The 17,965-nt window shown below is 37.0% G+C and overlaps 1 protein-coding gene across 6 annotated transcripts in view; it reads right to left on the minus strand.

Annotated features, from left to right (window-relative positions):
- The window catches only part of WASHC4 (WASH complex subunit 4), a 41,811-nt gene that overhangs the window by 8,262 nt on the left and 15,584 nt on the right, over positions 1 to 17,965 (minus strand). For 5 of the 6 annotated variants that reach the window (XM_074901932.1, XM_074901931.1, XM_074901933.1 and 2 more), the window contains 16 exons: positions 17,362 to 17,522; positions 14,946 to 15,072; positions 13,509 to 13,634; positions 12,151 to 12,258; positions 10,251 to 10,397; positions 10,082 to 10,161; positions 9,073 to 9,178; positions 8,144 to 8,260; positions 7,027 to 7,195; positions 6,734 to 6,888; positions 5,132 to 5,206; positions 4,278 to 4,382; positions 2,722 to 2,856; positions 1,906 to 2,014; positions 1,131 to 1,197; positions 344 to 430 (listed from right to left, as the gene is read on the minus strand). In XM_074901932.1, coding sequence (XP_074758033.1) covers positions 344 to 430; positions 1,131 to 1,197; positions 1,906 to 2,014; positions 2,722 to 2,856; positions 4,278 to 4,382; positions 5,132 to 5,206; positions 6,734 to 6,888; positions 7,027 to 7,195; positions 8,144 to 8,260; positions 9,073 to 9,178; positions 10,082 to 10,161; positions 10,251 to 10,397; positions 12,151 to 12,258; positions 13,509 to 13,634; positions 14,946 to 15,072; positions 17,362 to 17,522 — 1,874 coding nt within the window. Of the gene's footprint in view, positions 1 to 343; positions 431 to 1,130; positions 1,198 to 1,905; positions 2,015 to 2,721; positions 2,857 to 4,277; positions 4,383 to 5,131; positions 5,207 to 6,733; positions 6,889 to 7,026; positions 7,196 to 8,143; positions 8,261 to 9,072; positions 9,179 to 10,081; positions 10,162 to 10,250; positions 10,398 to 12,150; positions 12,259 to 13,508; positions 13,635 to 14,607; positions 14,609 to 14,943; positions 15,073 to 17,361; positions 17,523 to 17,965 lie in introns of all 6 variants that reach the window. The other variant, XM_074901935.1, reaches the window with a different exon arrangement.

The raw sequence follows: 17,965 nt of genomic DNA on the forward strand, positions 1-17,965 counted from the left end.
AAAAGGTCTACAAATAGTATACTTGCATGGGTTTTTTTCCCCAAGGCCCTGAACAGTCTAAAAGCAGATGTCAGTCATGTGGTAAGAAAAGACTGTCAGCCTTTAAATCACAAGGATTTTAGAAAGAAACCAGGTTCTAACAGTCTACTAGTACAACTGCCACTTTGCATGTTTAAAGCAACTGTTTCTATTTTCTCTGCTTTGAAAGAGCAGCAAATATTTTTGCATCAAGTCAGTTAAACTTTTAACACACATGCAACTAATAGCTGCATTTATAACTTCAAAATTACAATTCTCTCATCCCACCCCTGCACCAGACCTCAAAAGCACAATGTTAGGGTACCTTGCTGCTTTTTGTGTTTCTTCTGAGAGTCCCTCTTCTTTCACCAGCTCTTCAAAGTTAACGATATCCTCCAGATCAGGAACAAACCTGAAAACTTACTGTTTGTTAGGACTATGCTCAACTGTCTATGTTCACTAAAGCATCTACCATAATTTAGTTAAAGTTAGTGTTCTGGGCTCAAAGTAGCTATTTGAAGTTGTATCACATCTGTCATTCCATTCTCATCCAGGCACTATTAAATTCACTTCTAAAAACACACAACATTATTTGTAGTTCTGATTTCACCAGGCTACCACCTCCTCTCTCTAGCACTTGCTGCACTTGATAACTGTAAAGTTCACTATTATTTGCAAGAAAACCCTTTCTTTGTATGTAAAAGTCACTATGTTTTAATGAGGTTATATGAACACAGGCAATCATCTAATACAGAAAGAAGTCTCAAAGAAATTATTTTTGTTCCTCAAGCCTTGCACTACTTTTCCTTAATGTACCTTCGAAGTGATTAACAACAGGAATTACTGACTTAAGGACTAATGACTTAGATGTACATTCTATTAACTCTTTTGCAGTGCTTTTCCATAGAATTTGTCTGATTTTTAGTGGTTTATGGCAATGACTGTACGGTTCTGAATTCCAGCATTAGTGTTGATAATTCCACTTGAAGGCATAAAAATTGACCTTTTCAAAATTTATGGAGAATGGGTAAGAATCTAGGAAATATCAGCATGAATATGGAGCAAAGGAATGAGACGAAGCAAACAGAAAACCAAAATATTTGTGGAAGTACCTAATTGCACTACTACAGCAGTGAAGTCCACCAGATCTTATCATTCGTACGTAACCCATAGCGTTGCCTTTAAAAACAAGGAAAAAAAAAAAGGAAGTAATGTATAGTTGCTTAAATACACACACTCACACACTCTTCCTAACTCCTATAAGCTCCAAAATTTAAATTAAAGCTGCCGTATAGTTCTGGCAAAGAAACTGTTCTGAAAGCCAAGTTTAAAAAGTTACACTGAGCCCCAGTATCAAAAGTCTGTGTAAAGAAATAAACCACAAATGCATCATCTAGCAAGGCTGTGTTCACTTTCATGAGAGCATAAGGGCCAAACAGTACAAACTCTTTCCACTGAGCACACTAAACACTTGCAGGTTCAGGTCAGCCCTGCACACATAGACCATCAATGGCTGAAAATACCATTGCAGTGTCATGCATCACTCGAAGTTGCTTCAGCTGGACATATGGCCATTTTCTGAAATACATGAACTTCCAAATACTATTTTTTTACTAGGAAATACTCAGTTCCACAGCAAAGAAAAGAAGAACTTCAAAGGGAACAGGCATTTATGCAAGCTGTGGCTATATTTAGATTAAAGACACGCAAGGGCCATTTCTGTGTAATTATACAAGAGTATGTATTTCACATGGGATACAAGAGAAGTACTTTCCAACTGACTGGAATTAAATCTAGTTTTAGACTGAGCTAAAAGTTCAGTTAACTAGATGAAGATATCTTCTGTTTAATAACATTTATAACATTGTCTTAGATAGCACTTCATACCAATTTGACTTATGAGTTGTCTGAACTGGTCAAGATAGCTCTGGCCATCCGGAGTTATTCCAAGTTTTCTGATGCCACGGTTGAATTTATCTGCTCTTTCAAAGGGATACTAGAAAAATATTTTAGAAGGAAAAAAAACAACAAAATTTTTTTCTATCATGTTAATACAATTCTATTTGCAGTGTATTCCTATCTCACATCTACAGCTTCATTTTTTTAATAAATTAAACACATGCCTGTCTGTATCAGCCAAATGACTTCTGTGGAGTCACTACTGCAAGCTGAGAAGTGAAATAGAAATACTTGTTCAAAGTAACACTTCTAAAAGAAACAAGCACTTGATGTACAAAGAAGCTGGCAGTCTATTTTACTAAAGACATTGCCTCTCGCATTTTTTCCGCATGAAAAAAACAGATGCCAGCCCCCAAATCTTGACATAGCAGAACATGTCCTACATGTTCACATCATTTTGGATGCAATTTGAATAATGTTATTATTCAAAACTGACAACAGCTGTTAAGCATAATTTGGACCAGAAGTTTAGAACTTCCATCAGACTGTGACTCCATCAAATCACTGTTTTCAGGTCACTGAGAGAATGACTTCAGCCAACCTCACATTTACAGTCACAATGAAACAAAGACATCCTGAATACAAACATCTGTTACACTGCATTTTGGCAGGACAAAAACTGTCTCTTTGTCTGGAGATACACATTTAAACAATAGAAATGTTACGGTTCAGTGCACCTTCAGTCACATGAAAACAGCACTTCTTTCAGCCAAGTTCCTCTCAATCTTTCAAAAATTACTATACCTTATGATCATTTTGATCCTTGACTTCCCTGAAGAATCTGATGTCTTTGATAAGTCTGGATTTTATATGTTCATCATACATGAACTGGCTAAAAATATAAAACTTTTTCCTCAAAAACTGGTAAGTGAAGTTTACCTAGAAGAAAAAAGAAGTCCAATCAAGAAAGTTAGCAAAGTAACAAGCCTATCTAGCAACCTGTTTCGAGTAGATTCCCAAGTACTGGAACCTTCTACTCAGTTTACTTCGATTTGTTATTCTCAACTTATCTTTTTAATTTCACTGATTTAAAAGGAGGAAACCCCTTCTCCTGGAAGGCCTGCTCTTCCAGGAAGGGCTAGAGGGACCAAGGGACAAATTAGCTATTTCAGTTCCATGACCTGTCCTACACAGCCCTTAATTTATGTCTGGAATATCCTGTAACTGTCCTTTTGAAGCAATACAAATACTTCAAATTGAAAAGAACAGAGATGGCCAACTTCCCCAGCCAAGCTGTGAAATCTGCATATACCTTTTCACTTCCTTAAGGTTTTCTAACACACTTTCCCATAAGGCAGAAGCACACTTCCACCTGCACATCTCAATTACTTCCCATGTCTGCATAAATAACTTTACTCACAATCAGAAGTAAATAAATCTACATCACCATAAAATAATTTAACAGCATTTTCTGAGCAACTCTCGGAATAATGCAAGAGAAGTTATTTCCAATAGTGCAGGAAATCATGAAAACTTTTCTTTCTGATCTTTTCCACTTCTAAAGTAATGACTTGAGAGCAGGTTCAAATTTTTTTTTTTTTTTGATAGGGCCAGAAGAATGGGAAAAAGAAAAGAAAGAAGTAGAAAGTTGGAAAGCAGATTGGAAAGAACCAATCTGAAAATACCTTTGGCAGTGTATCCAAGCTTAAGAACCACAATGATAAATTCCTGCTGCAGTAGGCATGCCCACAGAAAGTGCCCTTATCTCTCTTACAAAGAGGTAAATGCCTTCACTACAGACATCATTAAAAGGATTGCAGAAAGAAGTCGCAGGCTTCCAATAAATGATCAGAGACCTGTAGCTTTTATTTCACACACTGAAAAACTGATGTTTCTTAAGCTTAATGAGTAAAAGAGGAACTTAAAATTAACATTGCATTTCTTCAAGATTTGATTTAACTGCAGAAAAGGTATCTGTCTACTAAGTGTCAATACAGAGAAACAGAGTATCTTAATATACACAGGCAGCCAGAAATCAAAATATTTTACTACGCTAGTTTGATAAGTATTAATCTTTACTGAAACTGAATCCCACCAGTACATCTCTCTCTTTGATGTGTTTTTAGATTTCTTCATTAACTTTTATGTAACAACTGGAAGTGGCATAACTCAAGAGATCGTGTTATTGTTTTGTTTCATGTCCAAGAACTGATTTGTTTTATTAATACACACAGGACATTATTACTGCATTATTAAAATTGCACAACTAAATAAATCATTAGGAGATGCAAGAGTTTGGAGGCATTTGTGAACTATTAAGAAAAGAAATAAATCCAACAACAGTGCAAAAAGATACTCACTGTTGTGTTCATGATCCCTGTTCCATGAGTTCGAATTGAATTAGCAATGTGTCGGATGTTGATAGTGTTCAAGTGTTTGTTATTACTTGTTCTTTCAATGAAGATCTGGGAGGTAGGGGGGGAAAAAATAAAGTTATTCGCCCAGAACTGATTCTGTGATAAATGATCATTCTAGGTAGCTCATATCCTATTTCTAAGAGCAGCTAATAACTGGTGATTAGGGAAAGAACCAAGAAAAAGTTTATTGTATGCATGCTGCATTATCTGTTAGGTTCTTCTGATTTCTACAAAGCTGTGACTTAACAATTCCAAGGCAGATGTTGCACCCAAACTCTCATATTTATTGAGACTATATCCTACACTAATTGGTCTAAACTTTCTCTGGTACCTGTTTGTACTTTTGGCCCTGCTATATACCATGGCAGTGAGTTCCACTACTGAATTACTGGTTATAAGCAAAAGAGTACTTCCTTTACTTTAAGGAAGCTGCTCATTTTTATAGTGAGCCCCTCATTCTCACACTGTGAGGTATCACAAAGGGCTGTTCCCTGTACATGCTCTCCATGTCATTCACTGCTTCATCTCTCGAAGAACCCAAATATATAGATATTCACTGGAATATCTGACATGGAGTGATCCTACTGGCACACTACACTCAAAATATTCTTAGAGAACATTCTATGAGACCTATTTACAGCATCTCCAAAGATGTTTTTCTAGAGCAGCAATAGCCACTTTACAGTTTGTTATTAACTATGTTCAGCTTGGGTTTTTCTTACATGTATACTACTCTGCATTTCTTAATCCCTTCAAATCAGAGACAAATCTGGTCAATCATATGGGATATACCTTACCTGATTATTCAGATTGTAGAGGTAGCGGGATACAAAGACATGAATATTTCTCATGATTTCCAAAACATCGAGACCCTGAAACAATATTATCTATTGAAAATTATAATGATAAAAATTCTCAAGAACTACTGACATGTCTAACCATTAAGGTGTGTAAATACTATTTCTGTAGTTACTTGAAAGCATTTCAAAAAGCAATGTTTTCACTTGAAAAAAATCTCTTAATTTTTGTTCAGTGTCAGATAATGCTTAGGGGAGAAAAAAGAAGCTCACTTCATACTTTAACATTTACACTTCTGCCTGTTTTTTTTCCAAGCTTCCCCTGAAAGTAAGGAATCCTCCAGTCTATTCTGCAAGCCCCAATTAAAAAAATCAAATTAAATTGAGATTTGTCTGTTCTCTGATTCCAGAAAAATAGAATCTTGCCTTAAAGATTTCTATAGGCACACAGATTTCTAGAGACATAAGCAACTAGCTACTTTTTGATATTGTCTTACAAACTTCAGTCTTCTAGACAGGTTGGGTATTTACTGTAAGTTTTACAATTTTTTTGCTTGAAGAAGGAATCACTTTAGTATCACTGTGCATAGAGAGAATGCTATGTAATCTACACACTCTATTTCCAGTTGTGCCACGGATTTTATCAGGATTTGGCAGGGGGTGGGGGATGATGGAGTGTGGGGTGTCTTTGTAAAGCTCATACGAGAATGAATGTTACGAAGCCAATGTTGTGAAATGATTTAATTCTTTATAACAACGTGAAGGCCAAATATTGCCAATAGAAAGCCAAAGCCAGAAACAGAAACTAATCCACAGCACTTCTGTACCAAGAAGCAGCTAGAGTTCTTAGCAATATGCCCTCTTTCAACTTAGGAAGACACAGCTATCATGAAAGAGGCTGTAATTTCTAAAAGCTTTCACCAGCGTATTAATCCAAGGGAGGGAACGAAGCTAACTGCCAAAAATAACCAAGATACTCAAACTCTTGCAGGGAAGTCTTCGGAAATATGCAAGTGGTATTTCTTTTGCACCAACCCTGTAACAGTGGATGCCTTCACCATTAACCTGATGGAACTACAACTTTATTCTATATGTAACCATGTTTAGCAGTTTCTAGGAGGCTGAGTCACTCCCCTATTGAGCTAAGCACAAATGTCCCAAAGTCCTTGACGTGCAGCCTATGAAATAGTTTCTCTTGATGATCACTAAGCAGAACCTGCTGAGAAGCAAGCAATAAGCCAAGGAAAAGACACACCATTCAAAGGTCATTCCAGACTTGTGACAGTTGTATTCCAGATGTATTGCTTGCCAAACTGCTGATACTGAGTTTTCAAGAAACATTCTCTGACTTTGTATACCCAATTTTCTCAAATCTATGTTAAAAAATTAATTATACAAGTCCAACATGAAGTTATCTGATATCAGTATTATCTCCAAAGGTAAAGATCCCGTCTCAGAACTCAAAGAGAAATTAAAGGTCACTTTTTCCAAACAGTTCTCTAATCTTGGATACCTTCATTTTAACGACTCAGTCCTTTGAATAGCTAGCTGGTATGACAGTGTAACAGAACAAATTATATTCATATCCTGTGGGCACTGTACCTGTTCCAGAGTCTGGCTGGGAAGATGTGCTTCAGTCATACATAAACCATAGCGCTGAGTTGCTAGGTTTCTCATTTCACTGTAGGTGGCCCAGTCATGAAGAGCTACAGTCGTTAAATTGTAGAAGGTCTTGTCCAAATAGTGAGTTACATAAGCTGCAAACACACAGAAGCATGAACTAAAATACTATTACCTATTCAGTTAGGAAGCGTGGAAAGAAGTAAAAAGATATACTAAGCCAAAGTGTAACAGAGATGAAAGTAACAGACTCAAGAAAATGTGTAACTTCTCACCTTTTATGTCAATGAATCGATTGAAAAAACGTATTGGGTTCAAAAAGAAGAAGTGAGCTAGATCCTTCATACCAACTCTGAAGGGGTTTCTGTCATCCAGCTTTAGGTGTGTATGAACTGATAAGCGCAGGTCCTTTTCTATCTCTTTACATAATTTGTCCAACAAGTGCTGTTCAGGGAAGTTAAAAATAAGTCATGTTCAGTGTCCACTTAAAATGCTCTGTTAGGAGAACTAACATCTCGCTCTGGAGATACATAAAAGACTGATTAAACTAGTGAAGACAGCTTCTACTTTGGCAGGGCCACACAAGTCAAAGTGAATCAATACTTGAGAACCAGATGGATATTTACGTGTTCTTGTTCTAGAACACAATAGCAAGAAACTAACCGATCAGAAAAGGTAAAGGTTTAGCTACCTAATTCTATTCTGTACATGATTAAAACTTCCATGTAGGAGTTTAACACAATTTAAACTTAAGTATTCTCACTTCTCATCTTAAAGGGAACTAGGCTTAGGGCTACCTAACTAGATAATAATAAGACCTAACTCAGTGAGGAAGAGTCTTGCAATAAGCAATTTGGCTTGATTATCTGCAGAATATGTAGTGTTTGCTTTTGAACTAGTCAGACAAAAACAGTAGTTCAAAGGGTAAAACCTAGGACTTGGGAAATCTGAAATCACATCTTCTCTGTCAAACATCCTTTGTAATTCTACACAATAATTCAATAAAGAGGCCACCTACATTTACAAAGCCTTTACTACCAAAAGCCCTGCATACATACTAAGAACAGTAGTACTTATTTTAGGCATTCATACAAGCAAAAGCTACTCTGACAAAAAGCACTCCTCTGTTTGCATAGTCAAATCTGTAACTGAGGTTTTGCCAACTTACGTAATTCAGAGTGCAGTATTTTCATAGTCCCAGCCAACGGAGATACAATTAGCAAGAGGTCTTAAATAACCCAAATCATCAGCAAACAGTTTCTTATTTATTAAAATACTTCACGTCAATCTCAAAGGTCTCTGTGCTATTTTTTAGATCATATCACGTTTGGTACAATAGATGCGGGCCTGTAAAATATTCCAAGTATAGTATTGCCTTTAACTGCCATTTACCTCATTGAGCACTTCCATGATTTCTTTGTCATAGCATTCCAGAAGCACCTCGTAAGATTCCAAGTGTCTTGCATGCATCATAGCAGGTACGCAGTCCCGCAGTGCACTAAACATATACTGAAAAAAGAAACTATTATGCTTAACCAACAGATTGACAGACATGTCACCAGCATCTCAAATAGTGTTCAAATCTAATAGACACATCAAAATTGCTATTCTTCCCTTCATTAAAAATAGACTTCAAACTCTAGTGAAGTTTCCTGTCCTTAATTTACTCATCAGAAGTATTTAGTTGCTAATGATCCATTTACTGGGAGGTCATAATTATTAGCTATTTCATCTGAAATTATTTGCACTATATTCATTTTAGTACTAACTGACCATGACACACACAATACTGGAACAGATGATTGATCTTTAACAGAATTAGCATGCCAAAGCATGATTCACTTCTGCAGCAAATACTTGATACTTCAAAGCGAGTTGGAGAGATGGGGGATGGAAAAAGCTACAGGACAACTACCCCACACAGCATCACTGAACACAATGCCATGTGCTTTAGAAATATGTAACCAAAATGTGAAACAAAGGCTTTTAATGTTCTGGTCTAGCAAAAGGTGTTCATTTCAAATTAGAATGAATGAAGAGAGGAACAAAGAGACAGACACAGAGACCGAGTTAACAACAGCAACCTGAGATTTTTAGAGCAATCTAACAAATACACTGTAATTAGATTTAGAACAAAGATTGCTTTTATATCCTCCAGACCGAGAAGAAATTTCTGCCACAGTAGTAACTCTTGCCTAGGTTTTATGGGTTTTTCCCCTGAGCTCTTTCTTTAAGGATTTCAAATCTAGGCTTTATCCTCTCCTCTGAACCCCTCCCACTGTAGTGGCTTGTTAAACTAAGCTGCTAACATTATTACTTACATGCAGTCTAGCAGAGTCAACTGCATTTTCATACACATCGTCTAAATAGATTGGAAAGACTGCTCGATGCCAGTATAAGAAACAACAGTCACATTGTGCTCGAACTCTAGAATGAAAGATTACTTATTAGACACAGAATTGGAAAAAAGCCATTCTTCTAACACAGTGACACTTCAGCGTGTTTAAAGACAACTACTTTTCAAGCCTAAATTTTACATGGTTACTTTAATGTTCCAGATGCATTGTTCTTCAAAAGATAGTTCTTTATTAAAGAAATTTTTTTTTCTTGTTTTCCACTAGGCTATTTATAAATAAAAGGTACCTGCTTGAGAAAAAAGGTTTACTCAGTCTCTGAAAGAATTAAACCTTACATTACAGCAAAATCCTAAATATTTTCTTATTGTATGCAATTAGTAGTCCAGAGGTCAAACATATACTCTAAGTTTCTCCTCTAAGTCTAAAAGAGAAACAGGCCTCCCCTAATACAACCTTTGTACAACACTTATCCCAGGAGTCATCCACTGAAGGTGTTTGTCTCTCTCCATAAAGTATGCATGGAACCCAGATATTCACCTGGCTTTCAGATGGCCAAGACTATGTAACCTGAGTGTCCACAGCAGCAGCAAAACATGGTGTCACATGTGAACTAACAGCCTGACCTCCCAAACAGACTGGTATTAATTCATAACTTTTGGATTTGGGTTAAGAGGAAGACTTTAGCTTAACATGAAGCCTAGTCATCCAAGGAAGTGACAGAGTTTCTAAACAGTCGCAGAAGTGGATTACCTAATTGGCAACGGTTAGGTACAACATGGATTTCTCAAAGACCAGCAAGCTTCAGGCTTAGCTCTGAAATTCCTTCTGTCCATCTCTGGTCTACATACGTGCAAAAATCACCACCAGCAGGCAGCTACCAGTTTTCCGCAGTTTGCACTGTGAAGATCCAGCTCCACCCCCCCACCCCATGACACTACACTGCCTTTTATATGTATTACATGCCACTGCTTACCGCTCTGTAAGTTCACTGATCAAGTCTAGTTTTTTCAGAACTAACTGAAGGGGAACAAGTTCTTCATCTTTAAAAGTTTTCTGTGAAAATTAAAAAAAAGACAAGATTCTATTTCTTTGTAAGACACTACACCAAAGAAATACAGGTCTGGAACAATCACGGCACTTACCATCTGTGTTCCCACACTTAGTGCAAGGGAAACAATTAACCGCCTCTGTCTTGTACTTGGCCCATTGAGGGTGTTCTCAGCCAGCACCAAAGCAGAGAGGACATCCAGGCGTTGCTCACTGTACTTTTTATCAGAAATTACTCTTTTCTTGATGACATAAAGACATAAAAATGCAGAGAAGAGTTACCTAAGCCCAAAAGCAGTATCTTATCTCTTCTTTCCAAAGCTTATGGACTTGTCATAAATTGAGCATTTCTACAAATAAATTATGTTTTGTGAACAGAGATAACTGGATCCAGATTCACTTACTCTGTCAATTCAGTGGCATTACTTTTCTATACACGTAGAATATATGCAGTTCATCGTGGACATGGGTCAGGTTATACAGTGTATCAACTGTGCAAGCTGCATGTCACTGCATGCCAATTTTAAATTAGATGTACCTTAGATCTAAAAACTTTATTTTTTAATCCCTATTGATAACAAAATCCAGTTTACAGCTGAAGAGCCAGAAGATGTATAAACATGGTAATAATGATTAACTTGCAATTTTCTACAAATTCTAGTTTATCAGAAAGACTAACTGCAAAAACATTTGCACAAATAAATGAAGGGAACAAGTCTTCTGGCTAAGAAGTTGAAGTCACAGACATATTTGTGAGGAGCAGCATAACTAGAAAAGGTACAGAGAAAACCTCTTCTGATTCTAATTATGTTCAACATGAAGCTCCTAACTTTACATGCTAAGGCTATGTTAGGTATATGCCTTAGATCTTACACCACTTAGAAACAAAATGGAGCAAATAAAAAAATATCAGTACTAATTAACCCTTCTATTTACCAGTATTTGCCTTTTATATGCTGAGTAATCAAAACATCAAGAACCGTTCACAAATTTGTTCCCTTCGATATCCCTCAAAACGCAAGTCTCAGCATATTTCTATGCATTTAGAAATAATTTGTAATGTAATTACAGATAAAATTCGAAAAGGTTATGGAAGTTATCTAAATATATAAACTGTTTGTTTGAAGATACAGTTTTTCTTAGTACTTTGAAGCTTGGAACTTCTTCAGCTCATGCTATTCCTGACACATATATACAGACCTCTCTTACCCTTTCAGTTTTTTATAAGTACAAATTATTTTTGCTTACACTAGAAAATATGGAGATATCAGATACATAAATTGAGATTACAGTCAAATAAAAAGAAAATCTAATAACTGCATTGATATCAATATCATACAATCTTTGTAATTCTCCTACTGTGTGTGATGAAAGAATAAAACATCAGTAATACATCAGAATAGGTATATCAAAATCTTGTTTTCCCATTGGCCTTGATTTCAGAAATTCAAGATTTGATAAGCAAAATCTGCAGTAAACTAATCATGTTTATAGAAAAAAAAATAATATGTAGGTATTAGTGTCTCACCATCAAAAGCCCCCAGCAAAAGAGTGAATTTATGCCTGCATTAGACTACTGTAAGCCACCATATATTAACCACTGCTCTTCTGCCAAGAGGACAAAGATTTAAATAAATAACAGCCCATTTGCTTAGACCTGCAACAGACTGTTTTAAGAATGTGCATCAGAAGTGAGGAAATAGAGGTGAGTTTGTGAAAATCACTAGAAATGAAAACTGAAAAGAACTCAAGAGGAACATGACAAGAGCTGTGGCAATTAAGAGGAAGAGAGGAACCATTCTTGGTCAAAACCAGAGAGCTACCTATGCTGTACAGCTTCTAGGGCAAAGCTCTGACCTATTGGAAAGCTTATATATCTCTTGATTATGATAGAGCACTATGCTACAGAACTTGCAAAAATAAAAGAGATTTAAAATTAAGATTTTTTTAAGCACTCAGATAGGAAGATTAATTATTAGAACTTGAATTACATACCTTGGCTACAGAAATCGAGTGAAGAGCCTGATACTGCAGATGCTGAGCGATGTGCGTCACAGAATCTGCCACAACCATACTTCTTCGGTAAAACATGTGTTCTATTGCCTAAGTCAATCCCAAAACACAACAGTTCATGTAGTCACCGAAACTGTTGCCTTTAGAATTTGGCTTTATGCTGGCTGACTCATCCACACTGCAAACACAGACTTTTTCCACTTTGTAATGTACTGTTAGTAACAGTTGCAATTAACCCTTAGAAACTGATAAAAATCAAACCATTCAGGAGCATTAAAAACATCAAAACTGATGTAAGTTTTGATGGGTTAATTTTGTTTTTTAAATAATCTAGTTCTGTTCACCGTTGCTTTCTAAAGTTATTTCGGAGTATCTTTCTTTTGGAAAGAATAGCAGGAGAAGCATGAAGTCCTGCACCTGTGGAGGAGCAATCCCATACACCACTATATACTAGGAGTCATCCAGCTGGGACGCAGGTTGGCAAAAAAGGACCTGGGGGTCCCGGTGGGCACTAAATTGAACATAAGCCAGCACATGCCCTTGCCACAAAGAAGGGTAATGGTCTCCTGGACTGCATTAGACAAAGTATTGCTGTCAGGTTGAAGGAAGTGATCCCTCCACTCTACTCAGCACTGGTAAAGCCACACCTGGAATGCTGGGTCCAGTTGTGGGATCATCAGTACAAGAGATATGTGAACATACTAGAGTCCAGCCAAGGGCCATGAATATAATTAAGGGATGGGAACATCTCATATACTGTTCAGCCTGGAGAAGAGAAGGCTTGTGGGGATATCTTATTAGTGTATATAAATACCTGAAGGCAGGATACAAGGGATATGGAGCCAGACTCTTTTCAGAGGTGCCCAGTGACAGGACAAGAGGCAGCGGGCACCAACTGAAACACAGGAGGTTCCCTCTGCACATCAAGAAACACCTTCTTACTCAGAGAATAACTGAGTACTAGCACAGGTTGGTTGCCCAGGGAGGCTGTGAAGTCTCCATCCTTGGAGATAGTCAAAATCCATCTGGACATAGTCCTGCACAACCAGCTCTAGGCAGCCCTGCTTGAGCAGGGGGTAGTTGAACCTGACAGCCTCCAGAGGTCCCTTCCAACCTCAATCATTCTGCGGCACTGAAGAAGTTGGTTCAAAGTTACATAAAAATTGGTTCTAGCCTCCCAAATCCGTTCTCTAACCAAATCCAGCCTTGAACAAGAAGTCATCCATGCAAAAACATTTCCCATCACATAGTAAAAAAAACCCCAAAAAACCCTGAGAAGTTTGATCAATGCTCTCTGTAGAGGCCTACATGAAGTAAACAATTTTCATCCAGTGACCTACCTTCAGAAGTTCCACAAGTCTGCATAGAGCTTTCACCGAGGTTTTGGTCATAGGTTTTTGCATTGACATGTAGAGATTCATTGTAGTTTTAATGATGGTGCTAAGACTGTATGCATAAAGAAAACCCTAAAAATAAAATTGGGGGGGGGGGGAAGGGGGGGGCAGAGAGTATTTTCACAACATATCAATCAAGTTGTTTTCTTTCATACATGATAGACAACTAATTTTTGTCTCTTCACACTACAGAACCTACCACTTAACAAGAAAGCCTGGGATCCCAAAGCTGAGTGAGACCCTTTTATTAGGCAGACATTATGAAACTGCCTACATGTCATTAGAAGTTAATGATCAGGTGATCTAGAGCCATTCATCTTAAATACATGTCACTGAATTAATCAACCAACCACATAATCTCAAAGGTTGAATAATTTCAAACCTACTGTAAACCAACCCACCAAACAACTCCCATCCCCTCAAAAGCCAGACTATAACAAAAACAACCTAAAACTTCCAGATTCCATGGAATAAATACAGATGGTATTTATACAATTCTACTCTTTCTGAATAGATCTGTCCATCCCACAATAAAAAAAGCAATCATTTCTAAATCAGTGTATGCTAAGCTTTTAAATACAATGTCAATTACATACAGCATGACAAAAAGGTTATTCAACTTATTTCAAAGGAGAAGTAGTAACAATAAAAAGAGAGACTAAGAAAAGACAGCAAGTGGTATAGGAAACTCAAAATTTTGGTCTGTAATGAATTAAGTCCACTGAAAAGAATTCAAATATAAAAAACACAGATCCCAGAACATGTACATCTTTAGATATGGAAGATTCAGGATCATGCTTTTATCACATACCTATTCTCATCAAATTTCTGTCAGGCAGATAGATACATATAAAAACTAGCAAAAGATAAATTCAGAAATAAGATGCATCTTACATTAAGACTACATGCTGTTAGTAGGCCAAAAGAAAACCAGCTGCCTCGGAACGTAGTAAGATTCTTGCAAAGTACCATCACTAGGCAAAGCACAATGAAACACAAAACCTTTACTGTGGTATGTACTCTGCTAAATAAGACTAAATTAGACACTGGTTCAGTCCAACTTATGCACCTCATGACTGACTCAAAAGGAAAAACCCCAAAATCTTTACTACATAGGAAACGAAGCTTTCCTAAGTCAAGAGAAAAATTTCAAAATTTTAGCCACTGAATATTTAATCAGATTCACTTTCCCCATAGGCCTTATGGAAAGACCTTTTACAGATTTACTTAAAAGAGTATCCACTGGGCATTTCAAGTTTTAGAATTCCCACATTGTAAAATAACACAGAGATTGTCACAGCACTTCTGTGATTTCTTTTTTATGTTCAACAACTTGCACCAAAACATGACTATGCTGCATCACCACGTTAAAAGACTGCACACCTGGATGAAGACATTGCAGCGGTTAGAAAGATCTTCAGCAAATCTATCCACACGTTGCTCCTTTGACAAGATTGATTCCATTTTTGTCATCCATGAGCTCACAAAAACGTAATATGACTGCATATCTCTGGAGAAGGAAACAAAGAATGCTGCTCACTTCAAATAAGACGACTATGACGATTTTCTTTTCTCTTTCCAAAGCTTAAATTCTTGCAAGGGAAATATGTTAAGTATTCAGTCCCCAAAACAGTAACTCTCTATTCCCAAAAGTATCAGAACCTCATACTCATTTACATTTTATTTCTCTACAGGTAAGGATTAGTTAGTCTGCCAATTGTATCTGTACAAGCATACCCCAAAGAGTCAAAATCATCTATTTTTCAACAGAACAAGTGTCCCTCTTAGCAGTACATATAGTGTACTTTAAATTAAAAAATTAAAAACTTCTAGAAAATGCTTTTAAACACTAGACAAGAGTCCTACACTGATGTTAATTTTTTTCCCCTCCAAGTCTGGATTTTTGTTATATACATACACACAGAACTTGTCATTACATCAATGCCAGACTGAACTGATCTTCAGTAACAGTTCTCCAGAAGTTGAACTGTTTTGATTACACTAGTCGTAATTGTTTCAATAGAGTTCACTTTCAAAACTGCTGGTTTTTTTCCATACTACAGAATTGTGACACTGCAATACTATTTGCTGTAGCAGTTAGAGCAGGAATGTATTCAGGTCATTAATTATGACATCAAAAATTATACTTTGAAGACTACTCATATTTAAGGCAACAGTCCAATTATCAAAGGCAGTGCAAGAATTTGTAAAAAAGCAAGAAAAAGTTATTGGCAGAATTCAAATCAGCAGATGGATTTTCTTACAATATTTAGTACAATATCCTCAGAATTGCGTGTCCAAAGAAGGACAACGAAGCTGGTAAAGGGTCTAGAGCACAAGACCTATGAGGAACAGCTAAGGGAGCTGGAGGTGTTTAGTCTGGAGAAAAGGAGGCTCAGGGGAGACCTTACTGCTCTCTACAACTACCTGAAAGAAGGTTGTAGCGAGGTGGGCGTGGGTCTCTTCTCCCAAGTAACAAGCAATAGAACAAGAGGAAATGGCCTCAAGTTGTGCCATGGGAAGTTCAGATTCGCTATTAGGAAAAATTTCTCACAGAAAGGGTTATCAAACCTGGGCAGCCTGATCCACTGCAAGTGGTTAAATCACCATCCCTGGAAGTATTTAAAAGACCTGTAGATGTCACACTTAGGGACATGGTTTAGTGATGGGTTTGGCAGTGTTAGGTTTATGGTTGGACTCTTAAAGTTATCTTTTCCAACCTAAATGATTCTATGAAATGTCAGTGAATACCTAGATATTTTTTTCAACCTTTTCTTAATTTTAAGAGCTGCAAAACATGACTTGTACCAGTGCCCAAGACCAAAAACAAAGCAGCAGTGCAATTATGTTCCATCCACGAATTAAAACCCACAAAAGAATTCAGTCAGAGCTCTCGAATCTTCCTGTGGATGTAGCACGCAGACCAGAAAGAGATGGATGGAAACAGAAACAGGGCAGTAGTGAAAATATTCTGCCAGAGGCTGATGTAGGCATGAAGTTGCTTTCCCCCTCTCCAAGCCAGTTCTGGCAGCTTGCATACAGGGCTGGAAAACAACCTGCAAAATGTAAGCTTTTACTTCTATTCCACAGACTCCATTTTCTATCTCCTTGGTTTGGTCTGCAATATAAACAGAAATCTTAGCCCTATTATCACCCTGTACAGTGCAGCACATATGGTTCATAAGACTGACAACTACAAAAAATTCCAACTCATCTTTAAACATATTCTAGAAAGAACTTGGAGAAGGAAATGACCTGCAAACTACATGCAGAGCAGAAAACAAGAGCAGCCTTTTCAAATACAGATAATTTCAAGGACCATTAAACAAGCAATTGGAACAGTCATAAAGAAAGAAACACTTGCAGAGAAAGTATCATCACAAAGCAGAGGAAAAAAAAGTCCTCTACAAGCCTACTAGCAACTTACCTCCATAAACACACAGAAAGCAGAGATCCCTAACAGAAAACAAAGCAGCTCAGGTTACTAGACACTAGTTTAAGAAAAAAGGAAGTTGAAAGCATGGAAATAGAAATAACTGAAGCAATCAAATATTTAGAACTGCCAGGAACCCTTATTTTGGTGTTATAATGTAATAATACACTCTTCTGAAAGCATGACATGAAAAAAAGCTTAATTCTGACCCACACTTTTTCAGCCACACTAACACACACATATTGCTGTAGTGCAGTGGAAAAGTTGATTTAACATCACTGAGCAACAGCACATTGAATGAAGAAACACATGTCTTTATAAGCTATATGCCAAACAGCATCATGAAGCAGTATTCAGGAAGCATACTTGGTAAGTGACTGTGCCTTCTGCAGTAAAAAGTTCTCCCTTTGCATTTTAACTGCATGAATACTTTTCTTGTCCAGAAGTTTGGCAGCAGCCGGTATCTTGTGAATCAGGAAGTTGTCAGCAAACCAGATAATATTTGCAGTTAATGTGATGGCTGGTACCTGGAGGGGGGAGAAATAAAAGGGGGAAAATACTACAAAGTGGCAATAAACGTGACTACAACATGTACTATGCCACCATGCATGCTTCTTACGCCTCTTTTGAACCATAACATACAATTCAGTTTATTTCTGCCTTTATGTTAAAAGAGGTTTCTCCCCTAGAGGTCCACTAAGAACACTATAGACAGAGTTATCACTGTAATTGATTCTACGTAAGTATTAGAGAATAATAATTTCTTAATACCATCTGATATGAAAAAGCCCCAAGCAACTTTAGGCTTAGATGTCTTTCAAAATACATGCTTATAGCCAAGGTCAAAATCCACAGCATTTATTCTGTCCCACAATACTTGTAACTCAAACAATTTTTTGTCCCTACTGCCAAATTAATCTTGAGACTAAACATATTAATGGTAATTTCAAGCTATTTTACCTTGCTGCTA

This window comes from Athene noctua, chromosome 3 (assembly GCF_965140245.1).
Source record: "Athene noctua chromosome 3, bAthNoc1.hap1.1, whole genome shotgun sequence".
NCBI lineage: Eukaryota > Metazoa > Chordata > Aves > Strigiformes > Strigidae > Athene > Athene noctua.